Source organism: Peromyscus eremicus, chromosome 6, assembly GCF_949786415.1.
Source record: "Peromyscus eremicus chromosome 6, PerEre_H2_v1, whole genome shotgun sequence".
NCBI classification, from domain to species: domain Eukaryota; kingdom Metazoa; phylum Chordata; class Mammalia; order Rodentia; family Cricetidae; genus Peromyscus; species Peromyscus eremicus.
This window is the reverse complement of record NC_081421.1, coordinates 106,084,843-106,110,171: the sequence shown is the minus strand read 5'-3', so window position 1 is coordinate 106,110,171 and position 25,329 is coordinate 106,084,843. Positions and strand designations below refer to the sequence as shown.

The 25,329-nt window shown below is 39.4% G+C and overlaps 1 protein-coding gene across 1 annotated transcript in view; it reads right to left on the bottom strand.

Annotated features, from left to right (window-relative positions):
- Nucleotides 1-25,329, bottom strand: part of Cenpe (centromere protein E) — a 64,420-nt gene that overhangs the window by 18,799 nt on the left and 20,292 nt on the right. Inside the window, exons 16-38 of the mRNA XM_059266287.1 lie at nt 25,059-25,226; nt 23,856-23,930; nt 23,529-23,648; nt 22,796-22,918; nt 22,558-22,714; nt 22,113-22,267; nt 19,322-19,636; nt 18,923-19,195; nt 18,653-18,808; nt 17,119-17,322; nt 15,907-16,065; nt 13,397-13,672; nt 13,125-13,271; nt 11,854-12,126; nt 9,326-9,484; nt 8,841-9,125; nt 6,722-7,009; nt 6,131-6,289; nt 5,664-5,945; nt 4,674-4,832; nt 3,171-3,431; nt 1,712-2,002; nt 508-594 (exon numbers count right to left, since the gene is read on the bottom strand). Of these exons, the coding sequence (XP_059122270.1) occupies nt 508-594; nt 1,712-2,002; nt 3,171-3,431; nt 4,674-4,832; nt 5,664-5,945; nt 6,131-6,289; nt 6,722-7,009; nt 8,841-9,125; nt 9,326-9,484; nt 11,854-12,126; nt 13,125-13,271; nt 13,397-13,672; nt 15,907-16,065; nt 17,119-17,322; nt 18,653-18,808; nt 18,923-19,195; nt 19,322-19,636; nt 22,113-22,267; nt 22,558-22,714; nt 22,796-22,918; nt 23,529-23,648; nt 23,856-23,930; nt 25,059-25,226 (4,572 nt within the window). The remainder of the gene's footprint in view (nt 1-507; nt 595-1,711; nt 2,003-3,170; nt 3,432-4,673; nt 4,833-5,663; nt 5,946-6,130; nt 6,290-6,721; nt 7,010-8,840; nt 9,126-9,325; nt 9,485-11,853; nt 12,127-13,124; nt 13,272-13,396; nt 13,673-15,906; nt 16,066-17,118; nt 17,323-18,652; nt 18,809-18,922; nt 19,196-19,321; nt 19,637-22,112; nt 22,268-22,557; nt 22,715-22,795; nt 22,919-23,528; nt 23,649-23,855; nt 23,931-25,058; nt 25,227-25,329) is intronic.

Here is a 25,329-nt window from a genome sequence, read left to right as displayed (position 1 = left end):
TTCCTTTTCAAATGTGGGTCGTGTTGTGTCTCTCACACTGTACAACTCTCCAGCTGCACCTACTCAGAGCAAACCCCAAGTCCTTTTGTGGTCTCACAGTCCACCCCAGCCCACTCCTCCATGAGCTCGTCTTTCCTTACTTTTCACCAGCTTTCTCTCCTGAAACTCCTTGAACACAAAGCCTTCTCCATCAGCTTTGTACCCACAGTTCCCCTAACTACAGCATTCTTCCCCCAGAGTAAACCGAGCTCTTTACTGCTTTTAGAGATTTGCTCAGGATTACTTTCCCACACGGGCCTTAAAAAACAAATCACAAACTCCCACTGTGTCATCTGTACATATATGTGTACATGTATATGCATGCATAGCTGTCTGTACTAGACCATACTGCTTACGAAAACATTTGCTATCATCTACCCACTACACAGTTTCCTTTAATTCTTAGGCGTGACAGGATGCCTTTGGAACAGTAGCTACAATGCCATGTAGCTCCTATAGGGCTCTTACTTTTATCCTGAGGCACTTTTCACGAAGGTGTTGTATACTGTGTTGTTCTCCATCATCTAGTAACCTCTTTGCATGGTTCTGATGGTCCTGGTACAAAGAAATACACATCACATGTCTAATCATACATGCTTACATCTTACATCATGTTGCAATAACAGAATTAAATATTTCATTGTAATATAAAAACAGTATTAAAATAGGCGAAAAGAGGAAGTAATAATTACTGTCAAGCTACATGTTGAATGACTTCAACTCACTGAAGGAATACGTGTGAGAAGTACATGATATCCAGAAAAGGATTTGCTCCTCATTAGGCCTTAGATTTCTAGTTTGTAACCTCTCAATGTCTACATTAGAATTATTGTCACCAACCAAATACACCAGAAAACTCAAGCCTTGTATATTCTTCCACCTTGGGGAGGAAAGTCTAAATTTTGTTCATATTCTTTCTGCGTCTGATTAAAAAGCACAGAACAGACATACCCTCCCTCCTTAAACTAAGAGGTTAGTTTAACTTGGCCACTGTAATACCTAGGAGACTATCTGCTTGATACAGATTTGTCAAACAAATTCTGTCTGTTTGTCAATTTAGACAGGCCCTACATGTACTGGACTCACAAGTGTTTAGTGTTTATGATAAGACTGCACATTAGGCTTTCTATTTTACCCTTTGAACATGAAAATAAAGTTATAGATTTTCTGCTACTTTCTAGAGGAATGAATTAAACTTTTAAAGATTATTCTGAAATAAAGTCAAGAAAACTCCCTTTTAATCTCTACTTTGTTTCCTTCTAACTTCAGTCATGAAAACCCATTTGTTTCTAGAAGTCCATTAGTATAGGAAATGGAGGCATTTAATCTTTTGCAAATGTAGTCTTTGAAGTATTTTTCCACTTAAAACAATGCTAGTTTCTTTTTATGTTGTTTCAGAAATTTAGAAGGATAATAGTATATCTAACAAATCTTTTCTTAAAGATGAAGAATTTAATTTTCTGAAAAGCATTGTGGCTTTAATGCTTCCTTTTTGTGTTATAATTATTATACGTTTCCCACCACAGTTTAGTATCTACATAAGTTTAAAAAAAAATTAGGAGGAAGAGGAAAAAACCCAAACCCACAGCAGGCAAATCCAGATACCACCCACTGTAACCACCCCTAACGCTTCAGTCCTAGAGCTGCTGGACGGCGGGGGGTCTGAACTCACGCTCATTAGCATGTGACTTAGGGTGTCTTGGGATTGTTCTCTTTCCACTGTGAGAGACTCTTTTATCCTGGTTAGCTCACTGTTCTCCTTGGCTACAATTCTTATTGCTTCAAGGTTTTTGTGAATTTTCTTAATCAAGTCCAAGTTATTTTCACCCACACTTTGCACATACGAATTCTGAGCCTCAAACTGATTTTTCAACTGCTCAATTGCCTCCATTTCTTTATAAACTTTACTGACATCTTCTTCCTCTTTAAGAAGCTGAAGCTCTTTTTCCTGAAGTTCTTGGATCTTGAGATAATTACAAAATAGAACAGAATAAAGAATCTCTTCACGGAAGGGCGATGTCTACTGTTGTGTATGTACATATACATTATCAGAGTACCTTACGAAATCGGTGTTTCAGATTTTACAGTGTTTGCAGTCTGGACTTTGCTGGTTAAAAACCCCCATCTGCAATCCTCCCAAATTCAAGATTTTGAACTTCACACTGGTGCTCAAAACCTTTCTAAAATTGAGCATTTCGCATAGCAGACCAGGAATCCTTAGCCCATATTTATGTATTTTATTATCACTTCTAAGTGACTAATTACTTTTAATAAGCTCAAAGGAAAAAAATGTATGCTCAGTTAGAAATGAGCTCTACAATATGCCTGGGGTATAAGAAGGCCAAAGGAGCCGGGCTTTAATCCCAGCACTCAGGAGGCAGAAGCAGGGGATCTGAGTTCAAGGCCAGCCTGGTCTACAGAGTGAGTTCCAGGATAGCCAGGGATATAAAGAGAGATCCTGTCTTGAAAAACAAACAAAAACAAAACAAAACAAAGATCCAAGGGACCCAGAGTACAAGTTCTGCCCTTCCTTTCCCTCGGTGCTGCTCCCCACTGAATCCCTGACTTGTTTTCCCTGTCACCATCTTTTATGGTCAGAGTCAAATAAATAATATGAGACTTAGAATTCCATCGTATAGATGAGCCCCATTCAGCCAGTGCCTTGCGGGTGGATACTTGGCTTACTTCTAAATTTTGGTTACCACAAATCACTCTACACAGAACAATGTATTTTGGCGAAATCAGTGAATATACTGGTTGGGTAAATTCCTGGAAGTGGTACTGCTGCACCAAATGTACTGTATGCACTGGGAAGTTTTCAAAGAGACACTGTTTGGCTGGGAAGATGGCTGAAAAGAGCACTTGCTTTTTTTTTTCAGTTCCAGGAGCTCCAACACCCTCTTCTAGCCATTACAGGTACCAGACATACATACACACACATCCAGGCACACACATGCACAGAGGGAGAGAGAGGGAGTGAGGGAGTGAGGGGGAGAGAGAGAGAGAGAGAGAGAGAGAGAGAGAGAGAGAGAGAGAGAGAGAGAGAGAGAGAGAGAGAGAGACTCCATCTCTGGATCCTGCACTTTCAGGTAGAGTGGTGTCTCTAGACAGGAAGACGGCAAACAACTCACCTTTCCCATGGTGTCCCTTAGGCTTTCCTTGAGCTGGTCTTTCTCCATCCTGAGCATTTCCTCAATTCTCTTTAGATTGTCTCTTTCTTTTATTACAGATTTCATTTCTTCAAGGTTTTCGTGAAGCTTCTGAGCCAGGTTTAAATTCTCCATCTCTATCTTACTCAGAGTTAAACCCTGCTCCTTGAGCTGCTTCTGTGTTTTACTGGCATCTCCTTTCAACTTAAGAAGTTGAAGTTCATTTGCCTTAAGTTCTTGAATCTGAAGACATGAAATCACATTAGGACACCGACTCTTTAAAAAAAGCTTTATTTTTCATTTTTTAGACTTAATTTTTTATTATTGCTTTATTTTATGGTTAAGGGTGTTTTGACTACATGTATGTCTATGCACCATATGTATGCCTGGTGCCCATGGAAGTCAGAAGAGGGTGTCACTCCTGGAACTGGAGGTAAAAGACAGAGTAGTGAGCTGCCAGGTAGGCTGTGGATATCAAACCTGGGTCCTCTAGAAGAGGACTACTGAGCCATCTCTCCAACTCAAGAAAGCTTATTCACTTTTCATTATGTGAGTGAGCTGCTCATGCAGGTCAGAGATACAAGAGCCTCTGGAGCTGGAGGACCAGGCTTTGAGCCACCTGACATGCATGCTGGAAACTGAACTCCAGTCCTCCGCCTCTTAACTGCTGAGCCATTTCTCCAGGCCAGGATAAAGACTATTTTAAAAGAACGCTGAAGAATAGTTTTGCTGGGAGTGGTCATTCATGCCTTAATCCCAGTACTCTTAGGTGGAGGGAAGAAAAGAACAATTTCTAAATTGACTAAGATAGTAATATTTCCATGTTATTCTCATTAATGTTTTCTAAAGGCACCCACCCACTTTCTTTAGAGGTATAACACATATAAAGCATACTAATCTTAAATGTAGAGTTTGGTGGTTTTTGTGTGTTTTTTTTTTGTTTTTGAGGCAGGATATTCTATGTAGCCCTGACTGTCAGGGAACTCTTGCTGTAGACCAGGCTGGCCTCGAACTCATAGAGATCTGCCTGCCTTTGTCTTCTGAGTGCTGGGATTAAAGGCATCCACCACCACTGCCCGGTTCAGTTATTCTTGATATATGCATGCATCTATAAAATCACACCCCAGACCAAACTAGATAGCATTTGCAGTATCCAACATCTGTGTATCCTTTCCTTGAGGTTAATATTAATCTGACCTTTAACATCCTGGATCAGTTTTGCTTCCTTTTGAACTGAAGATGACAATGGAGTCATCCATTCACTTGCTGATACTGTTTTCATTTCCCCGCTATTTTGAATAAAACTGCTAATGAACATTCTTGTAGACTGTGTAGAGGAATGATCCTTGTCCTTTTCAGTGTACACTCAAGGAAAGGAGACGCTAGGCTTTACAGTGAATACTGCCAAACTGTTTCCCAGTATGGTTGAACCTTTATAACCCCAAAGGCTTTTAGGCATGAACAAATGGGATGTCCAATCAATACCTTTTCTTGTAATTTAATATTTGCATCTTCCAATTCCATTTTCATATTTGACACTTCATCTGTCTTCTTGGACACAATCCCTCTGAGTTTGTCAATAGTTTCTTGGTGCTCTTTCAGATTCATGTGAACAATTCTTAGTTTCTCTTCCTTTTCTAGATCCTTTTAAAACAGGAACATATCTCAACATTAAATAGGATTTTTAAAAGTAAGTGATATATTTTCTTAGTTTAAAAAAATCATGTTTTTACTTCTTTTTTGTTGTGAACTGGGAGTTGAACTCAAGACCTTGTACAAGCAAGCAGATGTTCTAATATTGAGTGGGACAGTCTGCTTTAACTCCTTTAAAAAAATTACCTTAATTATTATTATTATTACTATTGTATGTGAAAGCTTCACATGAAGTCAATGGACAGCTCTGTGGTGTCTGTTTCCCCCTCCTTCCTTTACACAGGTTCCAGAGAATGAACTCAGATCATCAGGCTGGTACAGCGAATGCTTTACCCGATGAACCACACTGGGGGAGGAGGGGCTGCTTTTACTACTTAATGTTCTTTATTGTTAGAAATCCATAGACCTTTCCTTCCCATTTCATTTTCCCATACTCTTACTTCAAGAGGCTAACATATCACACATTTTACTTAACAAACTGCTTCCCTCTTAATGTGCTTGAGCTGCTTGTACAGGATCTTGGCCTATTGCTTGTATTTACCAGTTTCTTCCTAAGACACATTTAGGTTGTTTCCTATCACAAACTGATATAACCAAGCAACTTTGGGATCTATTTGTACATTTATGTATACACTCATTTGCATATACATTTCTTTAACAACTGAATCGGTGTATACCTAGGTTAAAATTCCATAAAGAAATGCTGAATTCACCAAGTTCAGGAATACCAAACCGCCTGCCATTCCTCTGTCGCCATGATGGACTCCCACCCTCCACCCCCCAGATGACTCAGAAAACTGCTAGGGCAGGGTGGGAACTTACACTTGCTTCCAGTTGTTGAAGACTCTTCCTCAGTTCGTCTCGCTGTACTCTGAGGGCTTCATCCATAATTTTTAGGTCATCATTTTCCTTAGTAATAAGTCGTATTTCTTCAAGGTTTTCATAAACTTGTTGAGTCAATTTTAACTTCTCTATTTCTATGTTCTCCAGAGCTGAATTCTGGGCTTCTAGCTGCTTCTTCAATTGCTCCATTTGATCCATACTTTCCCTGAGCTCAGCTTTCACTTGAGAAAGTTGATGTGCTTTTTCCTGGAGTTCTTGGCTCTTAATACAACCATATAATAAGTTAGAGCATTGAACATATGAACAGCCCCTCCCCCCTCAACAACAGTCTTAAAATTGAAGCAGCAAATCTTGTGCTTCAAACTTAAGACAGGTTCACAGCCTGTTTCCTGTTTCATTACACAGAAGATCTGACTTCATTTCCGACTATTCAGATGAAAAAATACCTGTGTTTCTAGCACAGCATGTGCATGTACTAAGTCCCCTTGAACACGTGATATTTCCTCTGCCTTATCAGACACACTCTCTCTGAGCTTGCTGATAGTCTCCTGGTGTTCCTGCAGATGCTCACAAGCAACTCTCAGCTCCTCCTCTTTTTCCAGACCCTTAATTATTAGGAAAAGAAAGAATTGAAGAAATACGTTTCAAACATAAGCTATACAAAAGGAAGTAAAAGTCTTCTTGTTCTCTCAGGCCTCCTGGTCCTCACTCTCTTAAGCTGCTTTGGGATGTGACCACATATTCTAGATGAACCATGGTCAACTTATCTTTCCCCAAGATAGGACACTACAAATAGTGTCAGTCTACTTTGTTAGCTAAGGCACAGCATTCCATGAACCAAATATGCTGTTTACTATACTAGTCCCCTATTAATGGATGGTGTGAATGTGCTACAAATATCTTCACAGGACTGTGCCAATGTGTAGAGTGTAAACAGTTACAACTAGACTCCCTGGACCAATTTTATACTTTGCCCACTTCAAGCCTAGTGTCAACTGGACATTAAGCTGCACGACGGCATAAAGATGGCAACTCACTCTAGTTACTGTCTCTTTAAGGCTCTCCTTCAGCTGGTCTCTCTCTAGTGTGAGACGCTCTTCCACACTCCTAAGCTCATCTCGTTCTTTTGCTACAGATCCCATTTCTTCAAGGGTTTCATGAAGTCTTTGAGTCAAGTTTACATTCTGCATTTCCACCCTCTCCAGCGTTGACTTCTGGTCCTCCAACTGCTTGCTCAAGCATTCCACTTCATATCTATTTCCTTGAGTTTCATTAATAGTCTCCATTGCAAGACATTCATGCTCTTTGTCCTGAAGTTCTTGGAGCTGAGAAAATAAGTTGGGTCACAGGTACACAGAAGTGGGCTTTGTTAGTTTTTAAGAGAAAGGAAGATGCATTCCTACATCAAGGCAGAAACTTTTCCATTTAGTGATATAGAAATACAGGATATAGATACGATAGGATAAAAGGGTAGATTATTGAATCTACTTTTAAAGAGCAACAACTTGTTTAAAATGTTTTCTGTTGCTATGATTTTAGTTTATTGATACAAATTTAAAGTTAATTTTGTTATACTGTATGTATATTTCTACTCTTGTTTAAGGTTATTATGTTTGTGCAGCTCATTAAAATTGTAACCTATAATTAAGAAATACAAATTAATAGTCATCTACAATAGTCAAACTTATAGTCATGTTACTTAGGTTTTATAGATATGCAGAGATTATTTCAGTTAGGTAGGTAGTATTCAAACACTTCAAAGACCTATAGAATATGGCATTTAAAATGTTTTAAAAACTTAAGACTTTCTGTACAGTGAGACACGTCTGCTCCTGGCAGCACTGATTTACTTCAAAGAGAAAGATGGGCATCAAAGACACTCCATATGGAGTTTATCTTCTTGACAAAAATAGCCATTTGGGCAAGAAACAGTTCTTGCCTGGACTGCTTGACAAAATGTTGTATCGACTACACATGCAGGACCCATAGGAAAGTGACCACTGAACCTTTTAGGTTCCTGCTTCACAGAGGAGATTGCCAGATACTCTACAGGACACACGGAGAAGTAATTAACTCAAGGCCTGTTGGCTAAAGATGGATGCCCCAATGTTGCAGACGAACTTTGGGTGACTGTCCAGGCAGCCAGCTGTCTCTGTCATTCTAGATTTTTGGAAGTTGCTTACAATGCATTTCCTGTTTACTTAGGTAATATTATATCCTTCTGGGGTCTCTGATGTAGTTGAAGACTAAATAGTTATAGTTATAATTTTGCTAAGTTATGATAAAAGATAAATTAGATATGAAACTTCAGACTCACAAATATAGGAGAGATAGAATATTTTCTTTAATTTTACCAAATACAAATAGACTAGATATTGTAACTGTAATTCTTGCTTGATAACTGTTCATTATATGTAATTTTACTAGTTAAAACTTTCCTTTTTAATTAAACAGAAAAGGGGAAATGCTGTGAGATAATGCTTTTGTACACTGGTTTAATAAAATGCTGATTGGCCAGTAGCCAGGCAGGAAGTATAGGCGGGGCAAACAAACTAAAGGAATTCTGGGAAGAGGAAGAGCAGAGTCAGGAGCCACCAGCCAGACACAGAGGAAGCAAGATGACAAGGCAGAACTGAGAAAAGGTACCAAGCCACGTGGCTAAACATAGATAAGAATTATGGGTTAATTTAAGTGTAAAAGCTAGTCAGTAATGAGCCTGAGCTAATGGCCATACAGTTTATAATTAATATAAGCCTCTGTGTGTTTATTTGGGTCTGAGTGGCTGCGGACCGGGAGGGAAACAGGAAAATTTCCAATTACAATTTAGTCTGATGTGTGCTGTGCTTTCTTTGATGAGAGTCGAGAAGGAAAGAATAACTAAGTACATGTGCTTTTCCACTTAACAAGGAAGGCCTTCTTCCTGTAACCCAGCATTTGACTTTCCTAAATCTCTCGGAGTACCTGCTGCTTGATCTGTCTTTCCTGAAACATTCCTTGAACTAGTAATTTCTATAGTCATTCAGTCATTCATATGAATACGAACAGTTTTCAGTTCCCTTTAATCATTACAGAAAAATTAATAAAACTTAATAGGTGACATCACAATCATCTTAGTCCTATTTTTTTTGTTTCCTCCAAATTAGCAGACAGACTTACCTTAGCACCAATTTCTTTAATGCTTTCTTTCTGTTGTTCGATTTCCACATGAAGAGCCTCTCGTGTTCTTCTCAGTTCATCTCTTTCCTTAATTAGAATTTTTACTTCCTCTTGACTTTCTTCTACTTGTTTAGTCAACTGGAGCCTGTCACTTTCCATTCTTTGTAGTGCTGAGTCCTTGGCTAGGAGAAGCGCCTTGACTTTGTCTAGTTCTTTCATTTTCTCTTGAGACTCACTAGTTTCCTTTATATTAAGTTGTTCCTGTTTCTCATCAAGTTCTTGAACCTTCAAACATCAATGAAATAAGTTATTAGCACAAAATACCAAACTCTCTCTCTCTTTCTCTCTCTCTATTCCTCCCTCCCTCCGTCCCAAGGAAAGAAAAATATAAAACAGGTTCCAAAACAACTCATTATGTAAACAGCAGTCTTCAAGTCAGCAATCTCCTTCAAGTTTCCTCCCACTGCTTTTCACCCTCAATTTACCTTTCTCTCTAGTTCATCAGTGGCTGACTCTAGCTGCTCACGAATTCTTGACAGCTCAATGTCCTTCTGGGAGAGGCTCACTCCTAGTGTGTCAATTTTTTTCTCTTGCTCTTTCAGGCAACAATGAGCAATGTTAAGTTCCTCTTCAGTTTCTAGATGCTTTAGTATTAGAGAAAATTGCAAGACATTTATGGAACTATAACCATTATAGTATAATCAACTCCTTTTTGAAAAGATTTAGCAATAAGTTAAAGCAATACAGAGCAAAGAGGAAACTATCTTAGTTGCAACAGTCCCAGGATGCTGGGACGCCTGGAGAGCCTGCTGCAGGCACAGCAGTTCACCTGTTTCCTTCGACCAGTACAGTCAATAACCCAAGGTGCAGCAGTGGCAAGCATGCACTGGCAGCAACCACAGCTCTCTAACTGGACTTAAGAGCCGCTCAACGAGAAGGACACCACACCCGGTACTGGGAACCCGGCCAACTACTCAGGGCTGGTGAAGTCATGGATCTTGGGAGGAGAACCTATAAACATCTTTTTACTAAGCCAGTATAATTCCTAGCTACATTCTAAATATTTGTCCTTTTCCCAAGTCGAGCATTTCTATTTCTTCTCTCAGTGATGCTTGATGCCGACTCTCTGCCTCTGCACTGCTCATCGGCTGTTACACCTCACTCATTACTTCAGCAGTCTCACTGCCCTTTCCTCCCATAGTGAAGAACTGCTCCTGTTTGTGGAGCGCTTCTTGCATCTTAAGGGGATTCCAAGACAACACATTTGATAACTAAAGATAATTATAGAAGGAAGGAAATTAGTCATTCTCTTATGTAATGAAGATAGGATGCAAGGGATCATTTACAGAGTAACTTTCTCCCATTCTCTAGGTAGTTAATATGATTTATTTAAGGACTCACCGTATTGTCAAGTATCCCATTAGACAAAGGCAGGAGATAAAATGGTTGAGTTTTTTTCTTTCTTTCTATGATTCTTTCTGCCAGAATCATACTTAAGGGGAAAAGACAGATACTATGCCAAATTTCACCAAACAGAAGAGATAGGCTACTTAGGGCATTAATGCCAAGCATACTTACTATCATGGGTGATTAGGAAGGGCTTCCTAGAGGACAGAAAACTGAGAGGTGAGGGATGAAAACACTAGGTACACAAAGGTGTGTAAGTACTGCAGGTGGAGAAATGATCAGAGCAGTCAAAATTCCTGAGAAGTACAGAAGAGCATCCCAGGAAGAGAGGGCTGCAGAAGGCTAGACACCGGCAGGCTCTATGGTCCCGGGCCTCACGGGCCGTGCAGTGGATTCTAGTTTTTAAAGAGTAACAGTAATATAATGAACAAATTCAAGAAAGCATCACTTTGTCTCAGAATGGGAATTGTGCTAGAGAAGTGTAAGAATGAATGTAAGGGGACGGGAGAATTGGCTCAGTGGTTAAGAGCACTTGTTGAAAAGGACCTGGGTTCAATTCCCAGCACCCACATGGAGGCTCATCACTTCCTTGGGCACCAGGCATGCATGTGGTAAACAGATGTACAAGCAGGCAAAACACATATACACATAAAATAAAAATAAATCTAAAACAAAATGAATATAGGGAGCTACAAAGAAATAATGGTGATACTGTATAAGGGTATTGGTAATGTGAATAGAAAAATGGGAGGGTTTTAATGCAGGTTGGGTGCGTGTGTGCAGACACACACACACACACCCAACAAGGTTTGGAACCTGTATTATAGAGTAAGTGAAGGGGAAGACAAAGTAAGAGCAGGATGATTTCCAGGTTTCTAACAGAAGCAATGAAGAAGACCGTAATACCGTATAAGAGAAAAGGTTTGTTGACAATTTAATACATAATCTTCCTTATTTGTCTCAGAATCCCAGAGTGCTGAGATTACATACAGTTGCCTAGCACCATGGATGGCATGGAGAAAGAAAGAAAATATTTCTTTCTGCTTTCGCTTTTCTGTGACTAAAGCAATGGTTCTTCTAAGTCAATTCTGAATACTTAAGAACAAGGTGTCTGGACAGTTTCAATCATTTCTTTACATTCAGGAGCAATTTCTTTTTTTCTTTCTTTCTTTTTTTTTTTTTTTGGTTTTTCGAGACAGGGTTTCTCTGTGTAGCTTTGCGCCTTTCCTGGAACTCACTTGGTAGCCCAGGCTGGCCTCGAACTCACAGAGATCCGCCTGGCTCTGTCTCCCGAGTGCTGGGATTAAAGGCGTGCACCACCACCGCCCGGCTCAGGAGCAATTTCTAATTACTCTGTTTCCTGTCACTCCATGATTAAGAAACATTTGCAAAAAGTTAGTAGCAAGGTTTTTAAATGTGACACAAGCAACCCTTTTCTAAGAACTTAATTTTGATAAAAGACTAGTTAAGAAGGAAGAAACTCATTTTATCCAAGCAGAGTGGTACATATGCCTGTATCCTAGAACTGGGGAAGGGGAGGCAGGAGAATGAGTTCAAGGCCAAGTCTGGTTACATGAGATTATCTCAAAACAAAACAAAGACTCACTTTAGCCAAAGCTTTCCTGGCACCTTCTCTCAGCTGGGCACATTCGACATGAAGTGCTTCTAGTGCCATTTTCAGGTCATCCCTCTCTTTAGTGAGACATCTGATCTCTTCCTGAAGTTTCTCAGTCAGCCCAAGTCTTTCTATGTTCTCTGGTGGCTCTGAATCCAGTGTTCTGGAGTGTTCTTCCAATGGCTTCAGTTCATTCACTTTTCCTGGAATCTCTCTGACTTCTTTCACATTAGGAAGCAGCTCTTGTTCTTGGAGCTCTGGGATCTTGTGATATTCATAAAGCACAAGGTTACTATCTAGAGATTACATTTTTCCAACAGAAAAGGTCAGGAAATTTTACCCAGCAATGAACGTGACCTTGAATCTTAGAGTCTCCCTTGGACCAATAAGCCACTGCGCACTCACTGTAAATCCCTTTGATTCTATGTGATGTCTACTTTCAGTCTGCCATGCTTTCTTTTCATCTCAGACCCGAAATTGAACCAATCTTTATATATTATCATCACACTATTAACTCAGTCAGTTACAGACTTAATTTCTAGACTGGTACTCAAATTATAAGCAAAAAAGGAAATCATCTTAGGTGTTTATGAACATTCCAATAAATGGATAGTCCCCATCTTTTGCTGAATTCAAATGATATCTCCCAAGTTTTCTGTTTGTGCACACTAATTCCCTATTCACTCTAATAACTAGTGGAATGTAACTTTGTATATCATATTTCTACAGTCACTACATTAGAATCGAGGAACTGTTTAAACATGTATATACACTGACAAAAAGACTTGTTTTATTACACAGTAGTTTCAATGCTTGGCAGAGAGCAGGTTGCCCAGTTATCTCAGTGCCATCTTTTCCACAGAATTTACAACTCTTTGATAGTATCTTATTCATTTGATTGCTCATTTATCTACTACATTATTCTACTACAGATCAAGAAGGATTTTGTCCCTGTTATCACTGTTTTCCTTTCGCTTCTTTGGTAAGACAGGATCTTACATATATCAGGCTATCCTTAAACTCTCTGTGGAGTCCAGGTTGGTCTTGAACTCCTGATTCTCCTGCTTCACCTCCCAAGTTCTGAGGTTATAGGTAATCACCAACATACTGACTTTCCCCATTATATCTGTAACCCAGACTATGTCTGTCACAGTAGACAGTCAACAAATTCTTACCCAGTGAATATATCATAACTGCTTACTTAATTTTCCTTCAAAGGAGGAAGGAAGACGTGGCCAAGGACATGAGGAAAAATGACATACCTTTCCTTGCAGTTCGGCATTGGCCTTTTCTGTGTCCCGAGTGCTTGCTATTTCATCTTCTTTCTCAGAAACGCTTCTTAGCCTGTCAATGATTTCTTGGTGCTCTTTCAGATGTGTGTGAGCAATGTTTAGTTCTGTTTGTAGGCCCTTAGTCAGTAGATGAAATGTAAAGAATGTTACAGCCTTTGCCCAACACTGCCTCCCTCTTGCCAGATGACTGGGTTTCTAAAGAAACATTTAACAGATAAAGAAAAGGCTACAGCATTACTTACCGTAGCATATTCTTTAAGTTGTCTTTTTTCTACTTCAAATGCTTCCTGCAATTCCTTTAGATCATTTCTTTCTTCGGTTATAGATTTCATCTTCTCACAACTATCATGAAGTTTCTGAGCCAACTCAAGTTTCTCTGTTTCCATGTGTTCCAATGCCAATCCTTGGTTCTTAAATTCATTCTTTAATCTCTCCATTTCAGTCATCGTTTCCTGCATCCTACTCACATCTTCTTGTGTACTAAGAAGTAGCTGCTGTTTTTCTTGGAGTTTCTGGTTCTTAGGAGGGACAATTTTTTTATAATTATCATGTTGCAGATATTTTGCCAAATTTTTATGTAGTACCATTAAAAGAACATTGTCTATATCAATGTAAACAGACAAGCAGAATTAAAAGTAAACTAGCCCTTAAACACAATGTTTATGGTGGGTTAAACAGTTCAGGACCATCTAGAAACTGGGAATGTGAACCTGATTGGAAATGCGACTTTTACACATATAATTGTAAATGTTGAGACTAGATTCTTTTGGATTACAGTGGTCCTTCAAATCAATGACAGAGAAGGACACAGAGAAACCTGGAAAAGCAGATTATGGAAAAAACAGCATCAGAGATTGGAGTGCTGCAGCCCAGGGCAGCTGGGAGCTATCAGATACTACTTAGAAGCAAAGAAGGCTTCTTCACTCAGCCATCCAAAGGAACACGACTGACACTTCAACTTTTAAACCTAAGGACCAAGAACGGTGACAATGCAGCATGTGGAGGCCTGTGGTGGTATTGTGTTCCCCCAAATATTGTGCACCCTAATAAACTTATCTGGGGTCAGAGAAGAGAATAGCCACAATATTAAACATAGAGGACAGGCAGTGGTAGCACACGCCTTTAATCCTAGCATTCCAGAGGCAGAAATCCATGTGTTCAAGGATACAGCCAAGTATGGTGACTCACGCCTTTAATCCCGGAAAGCGAGCCTTTAATCCCAGGGAGTGATGACAGAAAGCAGAAAGATATGTAAGGTGTGAGGACCAGAAACTAGAAGCATTTGGCTGGTTAAGCATTCAGGCTTTTGCACAGCACAGTTCAGCTGAGAGGCATCCAGTCTGAGAAAACAGGATCAGCTGAAGAACTGGCGAGGTGAGGTAGCTGTGGCTTGTTCTGCTTCTCTGATCTTCCAGCACTCACCCTAATACCTGGCCCTGGATTTGACTTTATTAATAAAACCATTTAAGATTCATGCTACAGAGGCCCACACCTTCAACCTCAGCACTGGGGAGGCAGAGGCTGGTGGATCTCGGTGAGTTCGGGGCCAGCCTGGGCTATATAGTGAGTTCAAGGACAGCTAGAGCTACTTAGTGAGACCCTGTCTCAACACAAACACAAACACACACACACACACACACACACACACACACACACACACACACACACACACAGAAAGAAAGAACAGTGACACAATGCATTTCTCATCTTGTAAGCCACTAACTTTATGGCAATTCTGGTATTACCTTGGAAACTTACAGAGGTTGATCAAGGTGAAATGAGAAAATAAAATAAAATGCCAAGACTAAAATATACCAATACAGAACCATAATTCCCTGTGATACAAATAAATAATATACACATATCATTTGTTTATTTAGAGATAGTCTCATGCTATGGCCTAGGCTGGCTTAGAACACACTATCAAGTCCAGGCTGGTGTCAAATTTACAGTGATCCCCTTTCTCAGACTCCAAACTGTAGGGATTACAGGTATGAGTGACCACGCCTAGCTTCCCATCATCTTTTACTTTTAACAGGATGGTTATGGGATGACCCAAATAAACTCAAGAGCATCAACTATGACCATGTGTTGATTTCACTTCTTAGGAGTATGAAAAGACACAGGTTTTAAAGTAAATCCAATTATATGAAAGGGCTAAAAAAAAGATAGAAAGAAAGCTCCCGAGAACAGTGGCACAAGTTACAGTGTGCCATCAAGCAGTGGCGCTGCTCTCATCCTGAACAGAAGGGACTTTGAGTGTGTTTTAGAGTCACCGAGTCCCCTGTCACAGTCTCAGGTCTCACACGTCTTACAACAGCACTTCTCTTTACCAGTAAGTCAGAAACCTGTTAGCGTCCAAGATGGTGATAGTGAACAGTCTTACATTTCAAAGAAACTCCAACACAACTCCATATGGAGAGAACCTTTGTTGACTGATATATCTCAAGTACTCAGCAGGGTGTCTAATCCATGGTAGTACTCAATAAATTTTGATGGATGACTATATTATATGATTAATTTGGACCATATAAGGCTGCCTGACTCTTACCTAAAGATGTTATAATTATACAATCTTTGCAAGGAATGTTAAGAATTCAATTCAAATTGAAACTTCAAACTGTTAACATTGATACTTCTCCCTTTTGGAGATATTCACTATTCCTTAATTTAAGAGTAGAGGAAAAAGAATTTATTGGTAAAATGTGTGTGGTCGGGACAAACAGCCAGGAGGGCAGCACGGGAAGCTCACCTTTTCCTTTAACTCTCCCTCTACTTCTGCTAATCTCTCCCACGCCCTGGAGAGCTCCTCGCTCTTCCTGGTGGCTTCGTCTTTCTCCCGTGCAGCTATCTCTTGCTGCCTTTTGAGTTCATCTCTAAGAAGTCTTAATTCCTCCTGGTTTTCAATAGTCTAGAGTTTAAAAAAAGTCCCAGATTAGCATTTATAGTATTTGTTTACCTTTATGAAATCAGGAAAACCCAGAAACTACTTTTGACTTAAAATGAAGAAATCAAAGTGATACTACATAGAAAGGGAACTGTAAAGTGAAGTCAGGCTGCTTTTAGTGGCCAAAAGACTAAAGTCACAGTTTTTTTTCTTATGCTTTATGGCTTTGGATTCAAGCACTGTTAAATGACCAGTCAACTCAAAATGGTTCCCACTCTTTGCTGGCAGGATGTAGGCTACTTTATTATGAAGGCCACACAGCAGCAGACCTCTACATGAAGGTCATCAAGATATAACAGGTCTACAGAGAACACACTGTGTGTTTGCATGCTAATTTTCATTCAGTTTGTTGATAAATCAGACAATTCTAAATACAGAAAATAGAAACAGCACGAAGTGTCAGGTTCTACTGGATCCACAGGGAATTTCCTAAATTATTAATTTCAACCTTACAGATTCTAGAGCCTTGTAACAGATTAAAAAAAACTGAGTCAGGGATTACTGACAAACATGAATGACTTAAAATAAAATTAAAAGCTACAATATTAAAGAGAGGCATTTAGGAAGCAATTTAAAAAATTATGTATAATACCAGCAAACCATAATACAACATTAAGAGAATAAATCATTAAGGATATTCAATGGCTAATTAGCTTATAAAAAATGTTCAACATCTTTTGTTAGGGAAAGGCAAAGTAAAATAGGTACATTAGCAAAAGAATGGCTAAAACTGAAAACATAAAGTGTTGGTAAGGGGAAATATGGAGCCACCAGAATTCTATTTGTTGACGGGATTGTAAAATGGTAGAGCTGATTTGAAAATCAATCTGGCAAATTATTATCAAGTTAACACATAACCCCCAGTGGTTCTATTTAGGCAGAGACATTTGTCAAAAGTCATCCAACCTTACACTTCCATGACATATCTATTGCATATAGATTCTACCCAAATAAAGTTAATAAAATCGAAGTGAACAGATAGAAATGTACAGCCAACTGCAGAGAGCTAGGTCCTACCATCTCGATATTTTCCTTTAGGTCCATCTTCAATTGTTCCTTTTCTGCAATAATACTTTCCAATGTTTGCTGGAGTCCACTATTCTCCTGCAGTAGAGAGTGTATTTTCCTCTGTTCCTCTGTGACCTCATTATCATTATCACCTGCAATCAATGTCAGGGCGTTTTCGGCAGGCAGACTCTGTTCTTCATCTGTGCCATCCACCTAAAACATGAACACATTAAAGAAGAATTTAAGTTGTTAACATCTACTCTAATATTAGGGAAGGATCTATCCCTTGTATTTTGTATCAAGTACTAGTCTCTTATCAACACACCGCGTCTCCTCTATAACCTTAGGAGCTCGGCATTATTTCTGTCTCTATTTGGTAATTAGGGAACTTACATTCATTTATGCATTATGCAGAGAGCATATAGCCAGCTTTGGATGCAAGTGGTCTGGCTCTAGTACTCGTATTCTTAGACCTATTCACTGATAAGAGATGCCTAGGAAGCTATACACATTGCAATTTTCATGTTCAATAGGTTAACCTGACGCTGTGGACATTCATTTATTCAAACTGATTAGATAATCAAGACATATGCCTTTCCTGTCTACACATCTTCCTTAAACATTTTCTAAGTTATACAATGGTAGTATTCTGGTTATTTTATTTTATTTTTTGCTCCAAAAAGAACACTGAGGACTTTGCTTCCCTGAGTGCTGATGGTTACAGTTGGAATAAGAAACAACAGACGTTGTATCAAAGTGGGAACTGTGGGCAGTACGTCAAGGGCTGGTCCTAGAGGAAGGGGGCTGAGCTACAGCATTCACCTTTCTTTGCTTCCTGACTGGGAATATGATGTGCCTAACCTCTCACTTCTGCTGCCGCAAGTTCCCTGTCGTGGTGAATTATACCTTTGACACCATGAGGCAAAAATAAACCTTCCCTGAATTGCTTTTGTTAGATTTTGTCAGAGCAACAAGCAAGCAACGTATGTAAAACATAGGTTTTGGTGAAACCATGATTCCTCAGGCAGGTAAGTCAGTGCTGGGAAAACAACACATTTTGTTATGCTCTATGACTCAGGGAGGAGTGGCCTGGCACCACCTTGAAGGAGAACCTAGTGTTAAAAAATAGGCTTCTGTAAAAAGTCTAAACTTCCAGTATTTTTACCAGACACTTCATGATCTTGTCCCTGTTCAACTCATGTGTCACCTAGTCTCAAATTCTGTCTTCCTAGCCACTAAGAGGTTTTAAAAGCACTCTTACAGCTTGCTGTTACCTCAGGGCTTTAGTATCAGCCATCCTTTGTCCTTGCATTATTTTACTGTCCTCATTTCTCAGTCTTGACTTCCCATTTCCACCCTTTGGTCGTGTACTTTCCTACTTATGTTTCTGTTGCTGTCACGGACCTCTGATCGGGGCAACTTGGGAGGAAAGGGCTTATTTCATCTCGCAGGTTATAGTCCATCATTGCAGGAAACCAAGGCATTGTCTGCTATTAAGGAAAAGCTTGTAGAAGCATCTGGAAAGTCAACCATCATTCTTTACCTTCTGCTGAACTTCATCTCTACTTCCTCCCCTGTCCTTTATATGCAAATTCTCGGACACTTCCTCAGCAGCTTTCATTTTCAGCATGTTAATTGTTTCTTGGTGGTGTTTCAAAGACTCAAGAGCATTTAGTAACTGTTCTTGAGTATCTACATTCTTTGTAAGAGAAAAAGAAAATGATTTCCATTAGTATGCGAAGCACACTAACGTTATAGTTACTACTTGATCATACATAACATGACTTCTGCAGTTCTAACAGTTGGCCCATACCATGTTCACAGTGTCCTGAATGTCGCTTCGGAGTTGGTCCCTCTCCGCTTGCAGGCTTGCTTGGAGTTGCTTCAGGTCTTCCTTTTCTTGGGTTAAGGCTCTTACTTCTTCCAAGGTTTGCTGAAGCCTCTCAGTGAGCAGTGCCCTCTCCTTCTCTGCAGACTGCAGGCTCGAGTCTCTGCTTTCTAACTCCTCTCTCAGCTCCGCCATTTGACTTAACCTTTCTTGGCCTTCGCTGGTTTTCTGCTGAAGCTCTTGAGTCTTGTGAGAAAGCTTTAAAGAAAAAGTGTGATACAGTAAAAACAGAACGTTGTATCACACACAGAGACAGACACCCGTGCACGTGGACGATACTCTGAAAACAGAAGCCCATTTCTCTTGTCCACAGTTTGTACCAACCTCGGCCTTTAAGGAATCCAAACTTAAACCGAGGTTTTCTGTTTCTTTAGAGAGAGTTCCTATTTCCTGCTTCATCCTCTCCTTCTCCTCCAAGAGCACTTCATATTTTTGCTCAAGTTCCATGTGAAGGGTTTTCAATGTTTGGCCTGCTTCATCTCTGCTTTCGAAATTCACCTGGGAAGCTGCAAGGTCATCTTTAGCGTTTCCAATTTCTTCAAGTAAACCTTGAATTCTACTGTCTCTATGAGCTACTTCAGAAAATAAGTTTTCTCTTTCTGCAGTTATTAAACAGAGCTCTTCAGATTTCTCATGCAGCTATGGAAAAGAAGTAAGATTTAGGGATGTTAGCAAAATATGTTGGATACCCTGAAGCAACTTTCTGAAAAAATTGTCAAGTTAGCAAAGATCTGACTGAGGAATGGTGGTTATTTTGATTTGCAGTGCTGAGGATGGAACGTAGAACCTAGTGCACACTGGGCAAGCATGCAGTCATTCAGCTCTGTCTACAGTAGAGGACAATGTTCTTGTCATTTAGCCTGTTGAAATCCATCTTAAATGCTTTTTTCATGTCATTGGGCTCCAGGTAAAGAATACACGGAGGAGTCAGTATAAACAGCTAACTGAGACTTATTTATTTCCTTAGCTAGCATCTGAAAGTAGTCTGTAATGTGACTGTGGCAGGCACTTCAGGTGTTCCTCAAAATTTGAAATCCCTGTCCCCCGACTAAAGTCATTTCTATTTTTATTTTTTTTTAGGTTTTTTCGAGACAGGGTTTCTCTGTGTAGCTTTGCGCCTTTTCCTGGAACTCACTTGGTAGCCCAGGCTGGCCTCGAACTCACAGAGATCCGCCTGGCTCTGCCTCCCGAGTGCTGGGATTAAAGGCGTGAGCCACCACCGCCCGGCTTAAAGTCATTTCTAAATATTTAATCTATGGATTGCTGTGTATATTGCTCTGTATAAATAAAACACTGACTGGCCAGTAGCCAGGCAGGAAGTATAGGCGGGACTAGCAGAGAGGAGAATTGAGAGAACAGGAAGGTGGAGTAGGAGGAGTCACCAGCCTGCCGTCCAGGGAGCAGCATGTAAAGGCAGCAGGTAAAGCCACGGAACATGTGGCGACATACAGATTAACAGAAATGGGTTAATTTAAGATAGAAGAACTAGGTAACAAGAAGCCTGCCACGGCCATATAGTTTGTAAGCAATATAAGTCTCTCTGTGTTTACTTGGTTGGGTCTGAGTGGCTGTGGGACTGGCGGGTGAAAGATTTGTCCTGACCGTGGGCCAGGCAGGACGGGAGAAAACTTCAGCTACAATGGATAACTATGCTTTTAAGAATTATGTATGAAGCATCATTTTAAATAATTAAATAACCCACAATATATGTATGGGTAGTTTGATCATTGTGAAAGGAAAAGGAGAGAGCTAAACAGCCCACAAAAAGAAGGGCAAAAGCAGAGGTTAGCGACCAGCTTAGGGGCACATCCATGTGGCTCAGCGACTAGCCTGACAACTATTTTGGGGGCCTGAAAAGAGCACCTGCTGGTCTTTTCATGCACTGAGTGGTAAAGAGACTTATTGTTTACAGGACAGATAAGGTTTCCAAGTTCTTTAGCAAGATGTTTGCCATAAAGTACGTACTCAATTCTTGGCCCTTTTATTTCTTTTTGAAAGATAGACAGACAGAGAAGCTGATAGGTGAGTTTGCAGATGCCTTTACTGGGAAAATTTATAGTAGCTGAAAAAACTATCAGTGTTAACCTTGCTGCGTTTTATTTTGAAATTTATTTATTTATTTATTTTACATGTTTGGGTGTTTTGCCTGTATGCATATCTGTGTACCACCTGAATGCAGTGTTCATGGGTGTTACAACAAGGCTTCAGATCCCCTTGGAAATGGAGTTAACAGGATAAGCTGTAATTTGCCATGTGGGTTCTGGGATCAAACCTGGCTCCTCTGGGAGATTAGTCAGTGCTCATAACCAGTGAGCTCTCTCTCTCCAGCCCTTGCTATTTTTTAAATACGGAATTTTAAATTTAGTCTCTGAAAATTCCACACATACATACAATGTATTTAAATCACACTCAGCCCCTACCAATTCCTCCTGGATCCCCCTCAGTCCCCCTCCCAACTTTGTGTCCTCTGGTTTTGTAACTTTCTAAGTCCAACCAGTCACCTGGGCATATGCATGACTATGTAGCCACCCGCTAGACCATGGTAAACCTACGAGGGACCAAAGTCCTGAAGAAAACTGTCTCTCCCTCCCCTAGTGGCCATCAACTGCCGACAGCTTTTCAGGCAGCTATAGCTGCTTGAGTATAAGCACACAAGTCTTGTCAAATCTGGAAGATACTGTTTTGCCCTAGCCCCCTCTAATCACTGGCTCTTACAATCCTTCCATCCCTTTGTTCTTGAAGATCCCTGAGCCCTGGAAGGACATATAAAATACATGTCACAGACATTTGTTTTTTGCATTAAAGAAATTTGTTTTTGAGTCATAGTCTAACATGGTAGCCCAGGCTGGCCTGGAACTCCTAGTAAACCCATCTCAGCCTCTTGAATGCTGGGATCATAGGCATGAACTACCATCTCCAATACCTTCTCATTTCTATTCTTTTTTCTTCAACACAGTGACATGTCTTGTACCAAGAAGTGGGCTAGAAGTATGTGAACACATTTGAAGACCAAACACAGCCAGTGCATGGATTAGGTTACTGAGCACTGTTAGAGCATGAATTCTGTCTTCCCATCACTCGCTGAGTCACATGTTTATAGTGTCTCCTGTCTTACCTCTTTCCTCAGCATTTCCACCTCAGAGGGTAAAGATTTCAACTCGGAGAGCAAGCTAACTTCTTTTTGCAAAGTTTCTTTTTCTTCAGCTTCTTTATTCAGTTCTCTTTGGAGATCAGTAATCCTTTTTTCTAGTTCCAAATTTGACAGCAAACCTAGAAGTTTTTGATAAATTAGCTTATGTTGATATGAAAGTGATCTAATTTTTAATAGATTTTAAACCACCTCTCAAGTCATGTCCAATGCATTTGAAAAATAATTTTAAGCCTTTATTATTGTGCCCATAGTAGTATTTATGAACACGGTCATTAAAGGCATTTAAACTGAATAGTAAATTCTTTTTAAAAAGTAAGAGCTTAACAGGCACTTAATTTTGGGAATGTACTTAATCCCTTTCGGTGAGTTCCCAGGGGCCAGTATGCAAATATCTGAATTTGTACGGTACCTTTGCCGTCTACTAGGGCAGTGAGTTTTGATATCTCTTGAAAAGCAAACTGCAATTCCTTATCTAGATCAACTTGCATTTTCTTTTTTGCCTCCAGCTGGCGTTGATACACCTGAATGTCATTTTCCATTTGCTTACAAGAATCTGAAAGTTCATTCTGTTGGAAAAACATTGAAATTTTGATGACACCATACTGATCACTACAACTATGACATCATAAATTCTGAAAATTACTTACAATTTTCTCCTTCAGCTTCAGATTTTCACTTCTAAGGAAGGCCGACTCTCTCTTGGCATCAAGGGCCACAGTGTCCATATCAGACAACGTTTGCATCACATGTTTCAGGTCTTCAGTGGGTTCCTAGACAGAGGACAAAAGGACTCAAGAGGTCCAGTTTTGGCAGATTTGGAAACTACGGTGGAGAACATACACACATGTATGTTATTCCTAGCTGATCAAAAAGGGTGAAGACAGGATAGAAATTCTGGCCACACTTTTCTATATAACAGCTGTCTGGAATATAATTTAAGAAACTGGTTAGTGTTTAATAAAAAACTTAAACAAGTTATGGTGGCACCCACCTTTAAATCCCAGAACTGGAGACAGGCAGGTGGATCTCTTGAGTTAAGAGGCCAACCTATCCAACATATCTAATTTCAAGTCAGCCAGAGCTACACAGTGTAACCCTATTTCAAACCAATTCCCCCACACTGGCACAGAGAAAAAAACAAAACAAAACAAAAAAACCAACTAAAACTATTGAAGCATTTATTTCAACTCTCTGTTGTCAAATGCTGATTACACTAACAGCCCATTAATAAAAAAATGTATGCTCATATTAAATATATGTAAAGTGGCTATGACCAAGCCTGGTCCACAATCGGCTTAACATAACCATTTACTAGGATGATTATGACGATGTACTAGAGATGCCAAGTCAATCACACAACAAAAGAAAACCCAATTTTACCGAAGAGTATGACAAGTCTATTTTCATCTTTTCTGACTTCTGGGCATCTATGTATTTCTGCAGGTCCTTAATCTGATCCTCTTTTTCTTTAAGAAGCTCCACTTTTGAACTTAGTTCATTCTAAAAGAATCAAAGAACAGTGAAACTGAATTTAATAAATGATTTGAACTTAAAATGACAAAAGAACTTATATTTAAAAATTTAAATTGGTCAAAATTCACTAACATTGAAATATAATTCCTTTATTTTCTGTAATCATGTTTAATTAGAGGACACGCATTTTAAGCTGTAGTTACTTATCAAAGAAATACTAAGATAAATGTTTACCTCAAGATCTTGATTATATACTTCTGCATGTTTAACTAAATTCTTTAAGTTGGAAATTTCATGAATTAGTTGCATCTGTAAGAGCATGTGAACAGGAAACAGCAAACCAATTGTTAATAAAGCAAAAAAGAAAGAGAACCAAAAAAAGCATTCTTTACTGCTTCAGAAACACCCATCTCAGAAGGGATTGAGAGACTAACTGTAGGAGAGCACCTCATAATCTAACAGTCCAAGAAAAGCGGGGTGGAGAGTGGGCTCAGCAGTTCAGCTCGAGGTTGGTTCCAGCATCCCACCAGGCATCTCAACCATCTGAGACTGCAGCACTATAGGATCTGACGCCCCTATGGGCACCTGCACTTATATATGTACACACTCACACGTAAACAATGACGGATGCACCTCCATGTAATAAATAATAAGATCTTAAAATCCAAGAAACACTACCCAAACAAACTCAAACCCACAAATCAAACAAATGAGGAAAAGAATCACAGCACGTTTTCATAATTATCATATAAGGCCACAACGACATCACTAGTAAATTAGCAAACTCTAATTACAATTTTAATAACCTAGACTTTGGACAGACTGGACTTGTGGAATCTTAGTTTTTTTCCTTCCAATTAATTATCCATCTGCCTCTACAATCACATACTTCGACATGATTTGAAGCTGGGTTGGTTTGGGTTAGGGCCACTTCATGTAGGAACTTTAAGCTATTTATTATTACTGCTGTTGAGAACCTACATGGGTGTGGGATTATCAACTCTTTGTTCATCTATTCTCAGGAAAACACTGAAAATGATGCTACTGCTTTACGTTGCTCAACTACCTGAAAGTATAAAGGAGAAGCATTTGTCTTAATGTCGTTTATCAAAGTGTGTGCACCTTTGAATTTTTGACTACCGGAAACTTTTATAGTAAGCCACAAGAGACCAAAACCAGCCCAAACAACCAAACAGAACCATTTTGTGGAAAGACAAAGCCACTAAACCCTTCAAGATATTTCCATTTGTTCTCCTGCACAAGCACAAAGGAAAACAAATATGGCTACATTAATTACCTCTTGGTGAAATTTGCTAAGTTGTGTACACATATGAAAAACATCAATACCCCAATCTCAGAAATAAATGTCTTCATGAGAATGATACTGTTGTTGAACGTGTTGTTTTCATTAGAGTTCATTATTTCTATTTCTCTTACCTCTTGATCTTTCTCTGCTTTTCGTTCTAGCGCCTCAAATTCCTCTAAGTCATTTTTTTCCTTTAATTTCAATTTCAGTTCTTCATTTTCTCTTCTTAGCTGCTCATAGTCTAGTACTAGGTCATCATATTGAGCATGAACTGAGCTCAACTCACTTTCTAAGTTTTCCTATTATAAACAGAAATAAATTTTCCAATCAGAGAAAATTCAGATCCACTTAATTGCTTAGCTAACTAAAATGTAGATCAAATGAATGATCAATTCAACTCTG